This window comes from Amaranthus tricolor, chromosome 10, assembly GCF_026212465.1.
Source record: "Amaranthus tricolor cultivar Red isolate AtriRed21 chromosome 10, ASM2621246v1, whole genome shotgun sequence".
NCBI classification, from domain to species: Eukaryota; Viridiplantae; Streptophyta; class Magnoliopsida; order Caryophyllales; family Amaranthaceae; genus Amaranthus; species Amaranthus tricolor.
The window spans coordinates 9,130,913-9,147,347 of record NC_080056.1 but is presented as its reverse complement, the minus strand read 5'-3'; the positions used below and the strand labels follow the sequence as shown (position 1 = coordinate 9,147,347).

Here is a 16,435-nt window from a genome sequence, read left to right as displayed (position 1 = left end):
AAGTTATTAAATATTGAAGTGATTTTCTTGAATATATGAGATTTCATAATTAAAAAAAAATAATAATAACTTTTGTGACATTTAATTATTTAGTACAAAATAATATTTTATCTGCTAACTATTTGACCAAAATTTATATAAAAAGATGTAAAAGTATTTTTAGTAAACTTGTTCTTAAACTATGTGTGAAATATTGATTTTTTGTGAAATTATAAGTTTTATTTGTTTTATAACTAGAATGTTGATTTTCGCGAATCTAATAAGTTTACTTGTTTTTCCAAACTTGAAATAATTATTTTTTTTGGTAAACTTGTTGAATTTTGAAAACTTATCCAAAGGTTGCAGTTTAACTTGAATTTTAATTAGAATGTTTGATTTTGTGAGGAGAATAAAGTTTTATTTATTTTAAAGTTGGAAATTTTGATTTTGGGAACTTATTTCAAGAGAAATAGATTTTAGTAGCTACTTGTGGAAAATACTAATTTGGAGACTATTAATTAAATATTAAGCTATTAGTGTGAATTTAGTGAACTATTAAAATAAAGTTATAAATAAAATTTAATGTGTAAAAATTAAGTAATGAACATATAAAGACGTAAAGGTGAATTAAACGTTATGATTAAGAATTATATTAAATAAATGAAGTTACCACTTAGGTTGGTCAAATTCAAATTCAAAGTCAACTTGGAGTAATAAAAATGTGATGTACTTGTGTGAAATGTATTGATTGAATGACCCTGATAGTAAGGTAATGTCGAACTATGGACCGGCATGTAAAATCCCGGCGTCCGTGTTAGCCGGCACGTAAAATGCGGTGTAAGACAGGGGGTTCTCTACCTATCCTGTAGAGCTCGAGCATAAATATTGTATTGGAGGGCTGGGAAACACGGACACGTCACCTAACTGGCGTGTCCCGTGTCGGACACGTGTCAGACACGGACACGCGACGGACACGCGAAAATCCGTGTCCGACACGCCAAATGAAGTGTCCAATATTTTAATATTTTTTCGGACACGTGGACACGGCAAGGACACGCGACGTACACGGCAAGGACACGTGTGTTGTTTTTATTTAAAAAAATAAATTTGAAAACAAAATTAGTACACAGTACACAGACACAGTAAGCGAACAGCCGAACAATCGAATTCCTTTTTTTGCATTTCCCTCTCAATTCCCTCTCTTGCTCTCAGCCTCTCACTCCTCCTCTAACCCTAAAAACTCGAACTCACCTCTTCCTCCACCTCCATCACGCCACCGCCACCGCTGCAACTACTTGAATGTTATGTGAGTTTTATATTTTTAAAGTGTTTATTTACAAATATCAAATGAAAGATTGTAAAATTATCTTTAATTTGATATATTTATTATATTACCATTTACGTGTCCCCGTGTCCGTCATTTTTAAGTTGGCGTTTTCCCGTACCCGTGTCGTGTCCGTGTCCGTGTCCGTGTCCGTTTTAGTGCAACCTAGTTGGAGGGGTGACGACTCCCACCACAGTTAGGGTTTAGGACTACGGTTCTCACCTAACCAGACCCTTACATATATCAGGTGTCATATTGATGTGCTTGTTGATCACTGATAAACTTGATTAGTGTTGATGCTATAATGCATGGTACGGTTATGAGTATTAACCAAATGAACTTACTCAAGTGTTAAGATTACCGAATTGTATAAGTGGCAGTAACGTACTTCTGTCAAGATCGAGAATGGTATCTTAATGACTTAAAAGTATGTAACAGAAAAAGAACATGGTAAAAATATACGGTGGTGTCAATTAAGTATAAATTCGTACTTAAATTATTATATTGTAAATGTAGCGTATAATTTTCGTATTTTGAGCTGGATAGGAAGTTATGCTCGGCGTTAAGTGCTGACGGATTCAATCGGCTGTCATCCGTATCATGGATGGCAGCATTTTGCAGGATTTAGTTCAGGTTCCGATCCAGGCCGCAGCAATTACTATTTATCGAGAACTTAGCTGTTTTTTGTATCTTTATTGATCACTTGATGATGATGTATTTTTTTTTCTTTTTGAGCAAACAATATTTCTTATCAGAGGTAATATTTTACTTCTGTTTTAAACAGTTTAAGTTTTATGATTTAAAGTTTTTAACAATTCGGCATTTTGAGACTTCCGCAATATTTTTTTTGTATTAAACATTATTATTAAATGTTAATTATGTATCGAGATTGCCTCTCTTGTTACAATAGGCCTTGTGATACTTCACACTTACCCCAATGTCCCTAAGAATCAACTTCATGAAGTATTTGAGCTTCAGATTGGGGTCATCCCTAAAATGGTCTAAATACCTTTCAGCAAGAAATTCAGATGTAACTTTGGGGTTTGCACTATGAAATCCACAACTATGTTCACTGGTCATACTTTTAATCTGCCAAGTTTCCTCCAATTTCAATTTTCATCTGCGGCACCATCATAGAATACATCATCCTCTGGTTCAATCTGGGGTTCTAGTTGTTCAATGGTTTCTTGTTGAACAGAAGCCTTTGTTTTTCTCCTCAAGGTTGCTAGTTTTTCTGCTTTTTTGGACTGAGGGTTTTTGCTTTTATTTCCCATTTCATTGTGGTCTAACTCAACTTCTGGGCCAACAAAAGTACTTTGGCAACCTTCTAATACCTTAGGCCCAGCCCAACCACAATCTTTATTGTCCATATTCTTTCCATCATCTTCATAATCAAAATTGTCCTGACATCCATCATCATCATTATCCTCCTGAAATCCATCATGATCATTATCCTCCTCAACTCCACAACCAGCATCAAAAGATCCCACATCAAACATACTCTGATCATACTCAACATATACAGTAATGAAATCATTCTCATCTTTCGTTGCCAATACATCAACTAAAGGTGTGTTGGGTGTAAATTCAATTAAACCATTCATCAAGCTCCTCCCTTTACACCTATAATATACAGTAAAGTCAGCATCTTTCCTCTCAATCACCTTCCTAACTGATTGTACAATACCAAAATAATTAATTTCAAAACAACCCACTTTGATATCAAGGCACCCATCATCATACAACCTCGTTTTCTTCTTAAAAACAAACCGTCCCTCATGCCATATTTTTAGGTTGAAAATGCTTTTGATTCCAGTTGAAGGATTAAATAAAGGGTTTTTTGTCCTCATCTGCGCAATTACCAATTACAAACCCTAACTTCAGAACTCCACAAAAACAAACCGTAGCAATTGAACAATTCAATTGAACAATTCAATTAACAATGCAATTGACACCAAAAAGACATTAACTTTAATGGGAAAAAAAACCTTACCTTTTACTGTTGAGAGGAAGTAAAATCGCTACGAATCTTCGGTCACAATCAACAATGGTGACAAATGAGAAACCAGACAAAGTGAAGGGAAATGTGGAGGGAAGGAGATGGAGTTGAGGAAGAGGCAGTAGAAACTCACGAAGTATTGTGTCTCATTATACTTCCCTGCGTTTGCAATCACTCGCGTATTATGCAACTGATATACTATAGTCAACGCCAGAAATTACACAAAAGCCACCGAAAATTGAATTAAGGTATCTATTTTAAAAAAAAGTCTCTTAAAAGGTTTTTTACAAAAAAGATTATAAAAGGTGTTTTTTTACAAAAAAAAAAGGTTTTAAAAGGTGTTTCTTTGCAAATTTCCCTAAAAATAAACATATATTTTAACCAACCACACCCTACAGGCCCTACAAGCCCTATTGGCCCCTACCTCTAATCTATCCTACGAACCTTATTGGACTTTACTCCTACCCTACCCTACGAGCCCTGTTGGCCCCTATCTGTACTCTATCCTATAGGCCTTAATCGCCCTTTCTCCTACCCTACACTACAAGCCCTATTAGCCTTGTTGCGGTCATGCTCGTTTGAGCACAACATATGTTCAATCGAGCAGGTTTGAGCTAACAGCTATTGTTACCTTTCTTGATTGCTTCCACGTATCCATTTGGTCGCCTTCCTCCAAAGCATATTCAACAATTGTTCACGCATCCTAGTGCACCATGTAGTAACCCAAACAAATCAATCCACACTTGTTTCTTGTATCACCAAATCATGGTATAAATATTTAAAAACCAATGCTCTAAGCTTTGATTCAACTAGTTACACCTATCTTTAAGTCCAAAATTCTTCTATCAACAAATGCCATGTAATAACCCATTAAATAAAAGAGAGTTCAAGATCAAATCATACTCTAATTATCCATGATTCATTCATAGAAAATGGGGATTGTGTAAATAATGATGCTAATTTAGACATTTGTTACTTGTAAATTGTAATTCTCTTTTTATATCATTATTAAAATATTGAAGAAGAAAATTTATGAGCTAAAAGAATTATAGAAGCTAATAGACTTAATTTAATTGACAATTTAGAAATTTACTGAAAACATAGGCCATACAATTATAAGAGAGCATTTTAACCCCATTGAAGCAACTTCTTGGCAGGGTTGGCCCTGGGATAAAATTTATTGGCCTTAATTATATTTTTTTTGAAAGGTATAGGTCATAACTATATTATTCCTTTATTCCATATTACTTACAATTGATAATGTTATTTCTTCAAACAATATGTCGCTATCAAATAGAATTAAAATAGAACGAAGTAAATATAAGACATTTATAAAAAAAATTAAATCTATAATGTTGGAAAATAAAAATAAAGTATGCACTAATACATAATATAAAATCAAACAAAGATATTTCTAGTAGCAATTTTTGATGCAGAATCACTAATATCACAATGTCTAAATCAAAAAAAGTTTTCTTATACTAATTATTGAAAAACAATTAGTTAAATGGGTCTGCATTATATTGATAGAGTCAAGACAAAAAAAATATATGATTTAAAAAATGAGATTGCACAACTTAAAATTCACTTATCCTTACAATAATCAATCAAATATTTTATCAAAATATTACAACTTCAAATGACCACATAAAAATCCATATAACAAATTGACAATTCCAAATAGCAAAGAGAAAATATTACGCATTTACATGTTTAGCTTAAATCAATAAATATAAAATTAGTCAAAAAAAACACAATAGCAATGTATTATAAATATAATAGAAGGAAATAATTAGAAAAATCATAAATTTTGGAGAGTTAGTCACACAATGCAACAAGTAAACCTGCAAGAAAACTAAAAATATTATAATTGTTAAATAATATATAAAAATATTATAATTGTCAAATAATATTTATTGAAGGTGCGTGTTCCTTTGTGCTTATTACAACAGTCACTCTATTTAATTATCTTCAACTATGAAAGTTAGCTTTAACTTTGACGCAGCTTGATGGCAAAGCATTAAGCCTTTATACATGCGACTTGGGTTTAATTTCTGCCAAAAATAATAAGGTAATTTTTTTGGTGGCTCTGAGCGTAAGTCCAACTTATCCTTGCCGAGGGCTGGCACTGCTTCTTGGAATGGCTGCCAATGCCATTCTAGCGTTGTATTGGTTTCCATACTGCAACACAATTCTTTCTGCGAACGAGAGGACATAAAACAAGGGTAAGAAAAAAAAATGCATGTTAGCAAAGACTTAAGAAACAATTATGACAAATAAAATGATGTTAGATAATTTAATTTTTCACAAAAGTTTATTGGTTTAAGCTTAGTTTTCAACTATCAGCTTAAGCTTTTGGTTGAGTTGATTTGTTGGCTTAGTATCTGAAACCAACGTGATAAAAAGGTTACGAATTTGAATCTCATCCATTCCTTATTTCAAGTTGTAAATAAGGGCATGTGGTAAATCCATAATTCTAATCCAAAGCGCTTTCGTGTAAGGTGACTTATTATTATATAGTATAATATATACCAGGGCCTTTAAAATCATCTAGTATCATATGTGTCGCATCCACACTTCTAGCCAAAAGAAATACTGTATGAGGGCTTGATAGTGTATAATATGTCCTATGGTTGAACCATCAACTTAAGCTTTTGGTGGTGCATCTACCCTTCTAGTCAAAAGGACTCTCAATATTATAACATATTTTGGATCTTCAACCATCAGCTTAAACTTTTGATAAAGTTGATTCCATGACTAATTGATACAAAATTCATAAAAAAACCTGAATAATAATAAAATGTAGGAAAAATTATCGAGAATAATTTACCCTTTTACTCAACGGCCGCGAGTAATCCCACTTTTGATTATTATCTAATAATACAACATTTTGATATATATTTGCTCCCAGCAAACCCAGTGGGTCTTGACCACTACAACCCCTCCCCTCCTCTCCCACTTCAGATATGTTGGGAGCAAATACATATTAGAGATGAGATTATTATAAATAATCAATAGATGAGATTATTCGCAGCGAATAAGTGAAATGTTCGATTATTTTCAACAATATTTCCTGAAACGTAATAACATACCTAACGCTTGAACTTGGTTTTCCTGGATTGTCTTTTACATTCATGGCAGCAAATTGGTAAGACAAACAATCATCTACAAGATCAGTTGTAAGTGGAGCTTCACAAGAGGAATGAAGCTTCCATGACTTAGGCACAACCAAGTTCCTGTAACACAGAAAACATATTACCTTAAAACATAACTACATCTGCATAATTGCACATTCTTCTAGGAAATAATTAATTTTCATCCATACCCTTCATAAGATTTGTACTTGCACAGATTAATAAAGTTAACACTATATCCTTCAAACAGAATACTTAGATTCTTTGCAAGATCAGGAACCTTGGAATCTGGTAAAACATCCCAAACCTTGATGACTTGTATATAACTTGATTCTTCCTCAAGAATGTCGACTGTCCAAGCGAGATTAAGCGTTTTATCAACCTTGTAAATCACCAACAACTCATGGGTCGCGCCATCATCAGTGATGGACTGCCGCCAGCCATCAGCAATCTTGCGCAGCAGATTTTGTACGCGTTTCTGAGCCTTGACACTCTTTATGCTTGATATAGATTGTTTAAACTCATTGCTAAAGGTAACCTGCATAAAGATCAGAGATTCAGACTAGTGATGGAATAAATGCTAGCCATCTATGGTTTAGAGTAGAGGTGCCAGGTCGGGGCGGGGTGGGTCAAAATTTAAATGGGACGGGTCATGTCAAATGTTAAACGGGTTGAGCCAGGTTAAAGTCCGTTTAAACCCGATCCATTTTGACCCGTTTTTAAAAAGTTAATAAAATAATTTTTTTATTATAATTTTAAAATGATAGTAATATCCGGCCAGGTCAAATGTATATAATAGTAATATCGTTTTAAAATATATAAAAAAAATGATAAATTTTTTCCGGCAATTAATTATTATAATTATCCGGCCCGACCCTTTGCATCAAGGCCCGTTATTGACTTGACCCGTTAAAATGTGACCTGATCCTTGACCAATTGGGTCGACCTGCTCCGTTGAATTAACAGCTCTAGTTTAGAGTAGTGATGAAATAAGTACCTTCCATCTTGCTTCCTCGAGTTTAAGGTGGCTGAAGAAATCAAGTTTATCAACTGGTGTTTCGTGATTAAGATTAACGATCTCATCAGCATAATAGAAGCAACCACGATTTTTTGCATCGCGTATAAGGTTTTTCCACACTGAAGAGCTGTTACCTAAAGTACTTCCACTTCCAACTATCCAAAGACAGTACCTAAATTTTACATCGACATAACAGAAACTGTTGTTATTGTTCGTAATCTTCCAAGAAACGAAAACATTGTTAAGGCATACTGATTAATACCTCGCCCTGGTGAGAGCTACATTAGTTCTCTGACGATCAGACAGGAACCCTACCGATCCATTTCCATTGCTTCGAACAGTTGAGATTATTATGATATCCTCTTCACCGCCTTGAAACCCATCAATTGATCGAATGTTGATGCAAAACTTTTCCTTATGTTTCGTGTATTTCTTCTCCAGTTTTTCTTGAAGCAAACCTACTTGACCCTTATATGGCGATAGTACTCCCACACTCACCTTCTGTTTAGTGATGCAATAATGTTCTGCACATACAAGAAATGTTATAATAAAAGGCTCCAAATATTCTAGAGTATAAAATATATTCAGCACCGGGTATGAGGAGTTGTTAGAGTATATAACATATTATAGGGCCTCCTTAACCATTAGCTTAAGCTTTTGGTTGAGTTGGTTTCTTGATATGATATCAAAAGTCAACGTGACCATAGGTCACATGTTCAAATCTCAACTACCCCTCAAATTCAAATGGAATATTTCGCACTAGGTATGAGGAGGTCTAAGTTGCATCCACACTTTTAGCCTAAAGGACTCTCATGTAAGGGAACGTGTTAGAATATATAACATATCATAGGGCTTCGACCTTTAAACTTTTAGTTGAGTTGGTTCCTTGACAAAAGAGTAATGCGTTACATCTACACTTCTAGACTAAAGGACTTTCGTACAAGGGGACGTATTTAAGTATATAGCATATCATGGCGCCTCAATCACCAACTTAAGCTTTTAGTTGAGTTGGTTCTTTGAAGTATCATAATGTTGATTCTTGTACAATAAGGATATTTTCCATTCTTTAGAACATTCATACTAATAAAAAGAAGTTTCAGTTCCATACCTTTGAAAAGCTTTGCAATGATCTGATCAATAACCTTTGCCTCCTTAAAATTTCTAGGACTATGCCCTTTCTTGAAATTCTCCTTTCCATCAGTCACATGTACGAAAGAATAAGATCCAAACATGCTCCCTTTGAGATAATTCTTAACATAGTTTCTTCCTTCGACATTGGGTGCATTTACAATCTTGTTCTGATAAAATTCTTTATTCGGAAACAAGCTGATAGAAGGGTGCATCCGATACTGAATGTTCAAAAGATGCTTTTCTTTCCCTAACCCTGCCAGCCGTTGAAATAAACTCCTTCCGAAGTTCATCTTTCCTAAAACCTATATAAAAAAAAAAAGAACCTTAAGATTTTCATACTTTAAATGAGAGGTGTTCAACGGGGCAGGGCGGTCAAAATTTAAATGGGCAGGGTCGGGTCGAGTCATGTCAAATATTAAACAGGTCGCAGCGGGTCAAAGTCCGTTTAAATCCGACCCACTTTGACCCATTTTAAAAGTTGATAAAATAGTTTTTTTTATTATACTTTATAACCCGTTTGGTCGATCCACTTATGTATATAATAATATCATTTAAGAATATAAAAAAGTGGTAAATTTTTTTCCGCAATTAATTCTTATAACTATCCGACCCTGCCCGACCCTTTACACCAACGCCCACTAATGAACCGTTAAAATGTGACCCGATTCTTGACCTGTTGGATATACTTCACACGTGAGACAAGATCCCACATCAATAAAATAGTGGGTTGTTGACTTTGCATATATATTGGGTGAGCTAATCTTCCTACTACTATATAGTTTTGGGAAATAGTGAATCTCACTAAGTGTATGTGCAAGTAAACGCTCTTGACTCGTGGGTTTGTGGGCCCGAGCCCACGGGTTTTCTGTGTCCACACGAGTGGGCTACAGTGAGATTATTTGACAATTTGTCACGGCCTAATATCACCCATTGGGTCGACCCTCCCCGTTGAACACTTCTACTTTAAATGCTAAAAAGATGCAAACATTATGTAGGGAGACATTATCTGACCTTGCTCCGAACCATTGCTGGGAGTTGCCGATCATCCCCTATGAGAATCACAGTTTTCAGACCAAAAATCTGTAAAGGAATCGCTGACTCGCATTCTTTGAGCTGTGCTGCTTCATCTATTATCACTGTTTCAACATCTGAACCTATTTTAATCGCGCCTGAAGCAGTGCAGAATATCAATCGCGCATTATTCAAGCAAAAATCCTTAACACTTCCCTTAATCTTGGGCTTAGGAAATCTCTTATGAAGTAAATTCAATATACCCATCAATCCTTCTCTATTCATCATAACCTGTTCAGTGAAATTACAACTATTTTTTCGCGCATTTTCTACCAGGGTATTAAGCATACCAACTAATTCAATCATCTGTTTAGCCACACGAAGTGGTAAACTTGATGTCGGTAAGTGAGTATACAAATTCTCTGCACAAAACACTAAACGATTTGCTAAAGAAACGAAACTCTTCCTCACAAACTCATCAAATGTCGAAAATTCATCGGTTTTTATATCCGCCTTATCATTACTTGCTTGGCCCTTTTTTTTTTCCTTCATCTTATTTTTCTTCTTCTTTATTGGTATAAGTTTCCGTTTTTCTTCCCTCCCCAGACCCTGACCATAGTTTTTATGAGCAGAATAAACTGGGTTTGATGATGATGAATCTTCATTCATGTTATCCTCTTTCTCAACCTGTACTAAGTAAGTATCATGCTTCGCCTTAGGGTCTTCGAGTAATGAAATCATAGACTCCAAACTAGTCTTCCAACCAGTTAACGGTAAGATACACTCTTCAATAAGCTTCACACGATATTTGAGAAATATGTCGACTAGCTCAAAATCATCATCGATCTTCATTCTTTTTTCATTTCCGACTAGGACTATGTCTCCTAACCCATAAGTATCATAAGCCAAGGACTCTAAGAAGAGTGTTACTAGTCTTTTTGCAACCTGAATCACTGCTACATTGGTGGGTGCACAAGTTAGTGTCCTACAGTAGTTGAGTTTTAGTAGTACAAAAAGTAATGAAGCTAATGTCTTGGTCTTCCCAGTTCCTGGTGGACCCCAAATTAGCTTTGAATTGTATTGCTGGTGTGTGCATTTAGTCATGGAAATGCTGCTTAAAACTGCTTCTGTTTGAGATTTGTCTAATCCAAATGAACTAATAAGGTCAAACACTTCTGTTTGTGTAACATTGAAGTTTTCTTCAGAGATGCAAAGGGTACAATAACCATCATCCACCTGAGAAACAATTGAGAAATAAACACTATGAATTAGAAATGATACTTTGTCAACAAATATCCAAATTTTAGCAACTAGTAGATTACTTAACAGTTACTAAAAACAATTAGCAGAGCTAAAAAAACACTCTTAATTAGCTGGTGTATTGCAATTAGCTCTTAGTTGTTCACCAGAGGCTTTTCGACCAGATGCTACCATTGGTTGTTTGCTGTTAGCATTGTGTTGGTAAATGAGATCACACAGGGGTGAATGCTAAGTTAGAATGAGGGACACATGTGTAGGAGTCACGAGAGTTTAGTTTGAGTCGGAGGAAGACAGATTACATGAAGTAGTTACTTCAACAAAAAAGTGATGAACATTAGCGAACCGATAAGAACGATAGAAAGTTGGAACTCATTAGACTTAAAAAGAGGGTGAGGAAGACCGAAAATGATGTAGGAAAATAAAAAGTAGAATAAAGTAAAGATATTATATTTCAGAATATTATGTTTTTAGGAAATTAAAATCTTTTTTAATATTTAGGATATTAAGGTTATTTTGTTTCCTATTATTTAGGTTTATGTCAATATTTTGTTTCCTTATTTTTAGTCCTAATCTCATGCATGAATAGAGGTGTTTTCCTCATTGATAAATTAACAAAAACCAATTATTCAAAACTCAAATCAGTCTTATTTGTGCATTATGATTTTCTATAAATGACTTAGTGGACAAAAGTGTAAAATAATATGAATAACCTAGACTTACAAATTAAGATAGTAGAAAATTGAAATGAATGGAGAACCGGAGAAAAAATCCATATGAACGACTATTGGAATTAATATATTGATTTATGCAATCAACCCCAATCTTTTGAGAATAAGACTAGTATTGTTGTCTTTGTTACATGTTGGTGCTTCGGATACCTTATGTCAATATTCTTAAGTACTGGGGATGCCCAATTAAGTCAACAATAGAAACAATAATTATTTGTTTGACCGATCAATAAATTAAAAGTCAAAAGTAGAGGTGTTCATTCGAGTCATCTGGTTGATTTCGGGTCATGTGTATTGGGTTAATTCTAAATCGAGTTTTATGCTCACATTGATTTTTATATATTTTTACATACATTTTGAAGTCGGGTTAAATCAGATTCAAATTACAAAATCGGGTAAATATCAACTAATCGATCACTTTTAAAGACTTATTCAAAAGTCAACCAACAAGCAAAAACAATAGATATACTTACAGAAGAGTCATGTTGTAGCATCTTGTGAATGGGACCCAGTCTTCTACTATGAGGATCAGGATTCAATGCCCTCCAAATCCTCATATTGGTAGTAATATTCATCAAAAATGTAACAAAAAGCCTCACATCTTTCTTACTTAATATCTCCCGATCAATTTTTTGTGACAGTAATATCTCAAACTTAAGTTCATCTTCATCATACTCTGACACATACCCAAAATGAAGGGGTTTATCCGGTTTGATCAAATCATCAATACTTCTTGGCCTTGAATTTGTTATAGCAAATATATCACCTGTCTCTGGCTCGTAATGTGCGGCATGATTATTAACATCATGTATTATTTTCGTGGAAATGCCGTAATATAATTTTTTAGGAGGTTTGTATTTCTTAGAAAACGAAATAGATGATATCTCACAAGCAGGTGCATGGCCAACTGATTCTAAGCCTGAACAGAATTCAGCGCGAGTCTCCTCTATAAGTGGCAATTTAAATGAGTTCATGAAATGTTCAGTTGATGAGAATATGTTCGGTATGGGTTTGACCTGTTTATTGTATACAATGTAAAAAATTTGAGAAAACACAATATAATTCCAGCAGGTCTTGTGAATGATCGTTTTATTGTGAGACCAATAGCTTAATCAGTCCAATTATGATTTTTTACAATATGCGATCAGTGTTGGTGGCGCCTTATCCACATCTTAGATTACTAAACTCGTTCCTCTTACCCATCGTTTGTTATTGTTCATTGCCTTTAATCATTGCTCTTTACCTCCTTTACTTATCTTTATTTTTAGTTATTTATACGTATTCTATATTTCTATTTATTAGGTTTTTGTAGCTATTTGATTACAGGCTTTTGGGTAGTTGCAGGTTTCTCTCCCTTTGAAGACCCTTATCGAACCGAGAGATTCTTTGACCGCACTCTCCTCTATGGGTATAAACTGTCGTCTTTTTTCCCTCTCCAGACCCTGACCATAGTTTTCTTTGAGCGGGATACACTGAGTATGATGACGATGATGATCTGTGATTGATCGATTTAGTGTCATAATTGACGTCGTTAAGGTCAAAGTTGATTTCTTTTAAAGTTATAATTGATCATTTATAATATATAACTTAAAAGCATAATAGACTATTTTAAGATTATAATTGATGCTTTTAATGTTATAATTGAACTTTTCATTTTAATTGATCCATTTAAGGTTTACTTTAAGTTGAAATTAATCGTTTTGATGTTAAAATTGATACCTTTAAAGTTAAAATTGATTTTATTTTTAACTTTGAGTTTGGTCCAACTTATTAATACCCGCTTCATAATAAAACGGTCTCTTATTGCGTTTTTGCATATAATATAATTGAATTTGAAAATTGATTAGTTCTCTATGCTCCGAAAGATGGAACAAAAATACACAAAAAATTAGCATAGTTAAATTGCTTTTATGTAACAAGGGTGCAAATACACAATAAATTTGGTGTTTGCTATGCTCTGAGGTTGGAAAAAAAATATCTGTAGATATTTATGTAATTGGCATTATTGAATTATGGATAATATATAGTTTTTATAAGTGATTATATTCTTCATTTTATTTTTATGTTATTTGGGATGATATATTCTTAGCTTATAAAGATGATATGTGCACATATATTTACATGTAGTGTGATTTTAATAAATAGTTGAAATTATAGGGTTTAAATTTTCAAATTTTCATAGTTTTGTTTGGTAAATTTTATCTATACACGATTTTAACATTAGACCTTATTTAGTTCACTACAATCACATTCTTAATATTTGTTGTTAAATCCTCACTTTTGTAATTATAATTTATATTCACTTTTTTAAATTGGAGTTTTTAAATACTAAAGTTTTTTTTTTCCATCTAACTTTTAATAAACTTAGTTTTTAATATCTTAAGTATCAATTATAACATTCAAAATGACAATATGTGTTAATTATTTTGTGATCAGAGAGTATTTCAAAACTGAAGATGTAAATTTTAGTTCTTTTACTATCACCTTTTTTTGAATAACCATATGATGATTTTAATTTTTTTGTGTATGTTTTATATAAGCGTAGAAATATATTCAAATAACCAAAATTTTTAATAAACAAACAAAGAAATATATTTAACTAAGAAAAATATTTTATTTCATATATATATATATATATATATAACTAATTTCATAATTTCCTAATAATAATCAATATCAAAATAATTCCCAAATACATATATATATATATATATATATATATATATATATATATATATATATATATATATATATATATATATATATAATAAGTATTAAAAAAATGAGTATATTATAATTACCTTATTAACGTAGAGATTATTGTTAAGAACATCTTTGATTGACCATAAGAACACAAAATCTAAAATGTCAGGGAGTCGTTCCTTTTTTCCATTGTTAAACTTCTTCATTTTCGTATTCATCAATTGCAGAAAATAATCGAATTTGAGTAATATAAACTTCAAAATTAAAATAATTCTATATTTTTTTAGGTTATTTTTCCTTCTTTCAATACACAAATAACATAAAAAGATGCATTTGCATTAAACTTTATGTAGCTTCGTGAAATTAAAGAGGTTAGATTATGTAATGGAAGGTGCTTTACTTGACGGAGACTTGGTACTTGACGAAGACTTGGAGATTGCTTTTTTTATTTTGGAGTATAGGAAGGAGAGGGGTAACTTAGAGTCGAATTCAAAATCTTATTCGAGAAAAGTATTATATTTGTTCTAAATGACACCCTCCAATTTACTATTAATGTGTCATTTGCTTTACGCACTTTTTCTAATGTATTTATTCAGTTTTTAATATCTCCAATTAGGCATAATTAAAAATTATGAAAAGTTGATATAAATAATCCTTATATTAAAACGAATTAAACAAGATCTCACTTGACTATATTTTAACTTATAGATTAATTATAAAGTACAAGTTAAGAGTAAGCAATGAATAGTATCCAAAAAGCAAATAGAACATTAGTAATGAATTGGAGGGAGTATAAGATTTGAATCTCTCGGTTTAACTATTTCTTAATTCTTACCCTTTGAATTTTACTTCTAACAGTTAAATATTGTATGAGTTCGTTTCACCATGAGATGGATCAATAAAATCAGCTTACTTTTCAAAGTGGTCACTTTAAGATGGTAACTGAATAAGTGATCATTTGAAAATTGCAAGTGATTACTTTAACACTGTAAATGTACATTAGGCTAACTAAATAGAAAAAATCTTACCGTAAGATATTTTCTACCTTTTAATTATTGAAGCTTCATGCTTGATTTCTTCTCCTTTAGTTAATTTTAGCTTGCTTTAACTATTTCTTCCTTTAAATTTTAGCTTTACTTATTGAAGCTTCATGCTTGCATTGATTTCCTCTCCTTTAATTAGTTGTTTTGTTTACCACTTTTTCATGATGTGATTATCAATTGTTCATTTTGTATTACTAGTCATGGCGCAGTGTCGGCAAAAAAGGATCCTGCGAGTAAATTTCCTTTGATGCTCCCTCATTTTTTAAGAATTAATTTTTAATTGTTTTGAAGCTTTTACTTTTTTTGTTATTTAGGTCGGGAGTGTAAATAAAAATCAAACATAGGTCGCACCAAGAAAAATAGTAGTCACCATCAGTGACGCAAAATTTAATTCTCTTTGAAATTTTTATTTTTAAACTATCGTAATTGTAATTGAATCAAATATAAAATGAACCTTTTAAAATACTTCTTTTATATTATATTTGCTATATTTCACTTTTTACGCAATCTAAAATATTATTTTATTCATTTATATATTGAATTATACACATCTAAAAATTATAAAAAATTATTATGAAAGTATGCGATTAGACGATTCAAACAAGAATCCACTAGACTATATTTTTACTTACACATTAACCGTAATATATATAATAAACTTGAATAATAAATAGTGCTCATAACCAAAATGTTGCAAGTATTTAAAAACGGAGAAAATATAAGTGAAAGAAAATATACCTACTATGCAAGAAATTCTAAAATAGTTGGGCTAATATATCATGTATTCTCCACACTGTTAATTCAGATTACTTACACTCTCCTATTCAACCTACTTGTCTTGTCTACCTTATTTGTACTTATTAAGGTAATATTTTAATCCTTAATATTTCTAATTGTGAAAAATGAAAAATTATAAAAAATTGATAACAGTAATCTTTATGTTGAGACGAATTAAATAAGATTTCACTTAACTATATTTTAACTTTATCAATAATAAGACACAATTTAAAAGTGATTAATAAATAGTAACCAAAAAGTAAATAAAACAAGTAGCAAGTCATTCCTAATATTTAATATCAATAACCAAACAGACCGTTAAGAGTAA

The 16,435-nt window shown here is 32.3% G+C and overlaps 1 protein-coding gene across 2 annotated transcripts; it reads right to left on the bottom strand.

The window, feature by feature from the left end:
- Positions 1 to 5,195: 5,195 nt before the first annotated feature.
- Positions 5,196 to 14,798, bottom strand: LOC130825288 (uncharacterized). Of its 2 annotated transcripts, XM_057690436.1 has the most exons (9): positions 14,386 to 14,798; positions 12,058 to 12,600; positions 9,597 to 10,832; positions 8,563 to 8,887; positions 7,717 to 7,978; positions 7,434 to 7,626; positions 6,628 to 6,974; positions 6,395 to 6,538; positions 5,196 to 5,500 (listed from the first exon to the last, which is right to left on the bottom strand). In XM_057690436.1, the coding sequence occupies exons 1-9, from the start codon at positions 14,503 to 14,505 to the stop codon at positions 5,461 to 5,463; spliced, it is 3,210 nt and encodes a 1,069-aa protein (XP_057546419.1). In that variant the 5' UTR covers positions 14,506 to 14,798; the 3' UTR covers positions 5,196 to 5,460. The 2 variants fall into 2 exon arrangements, with proteins under 2 accessions (XP_057546419.1, XP_057546420.1); XM_057690437.1 differs by lacking the exon at positions 12,058 to 12,600.
- Between the last annotated feature and the right edge of the window lie 1,637 nt (positions 14,799 to 16,435).

Coding starts and splice junctions, on each gene's coding strand:
- LOC130825288 (XM_057690436.1), bottom strand. CDS start 14,505: ATGAATACGAAAATGAAGAAGTTTAACAATGGAAAAAAGGAACGACTC. Junction 12,601..14,385: donor ATAATCTCTACGTTAATAAG/GTAATTATAATA, acceptor TACAATAAACAG/GTCAAACCCATACCGAACAT. Junction 10,833..12,057: donor TGCTACAACATGACTCTTCT/GTAAGTATATCT, acceptor ATTGTTTCTCAG/GTGGATGATGGTTATTGTAC.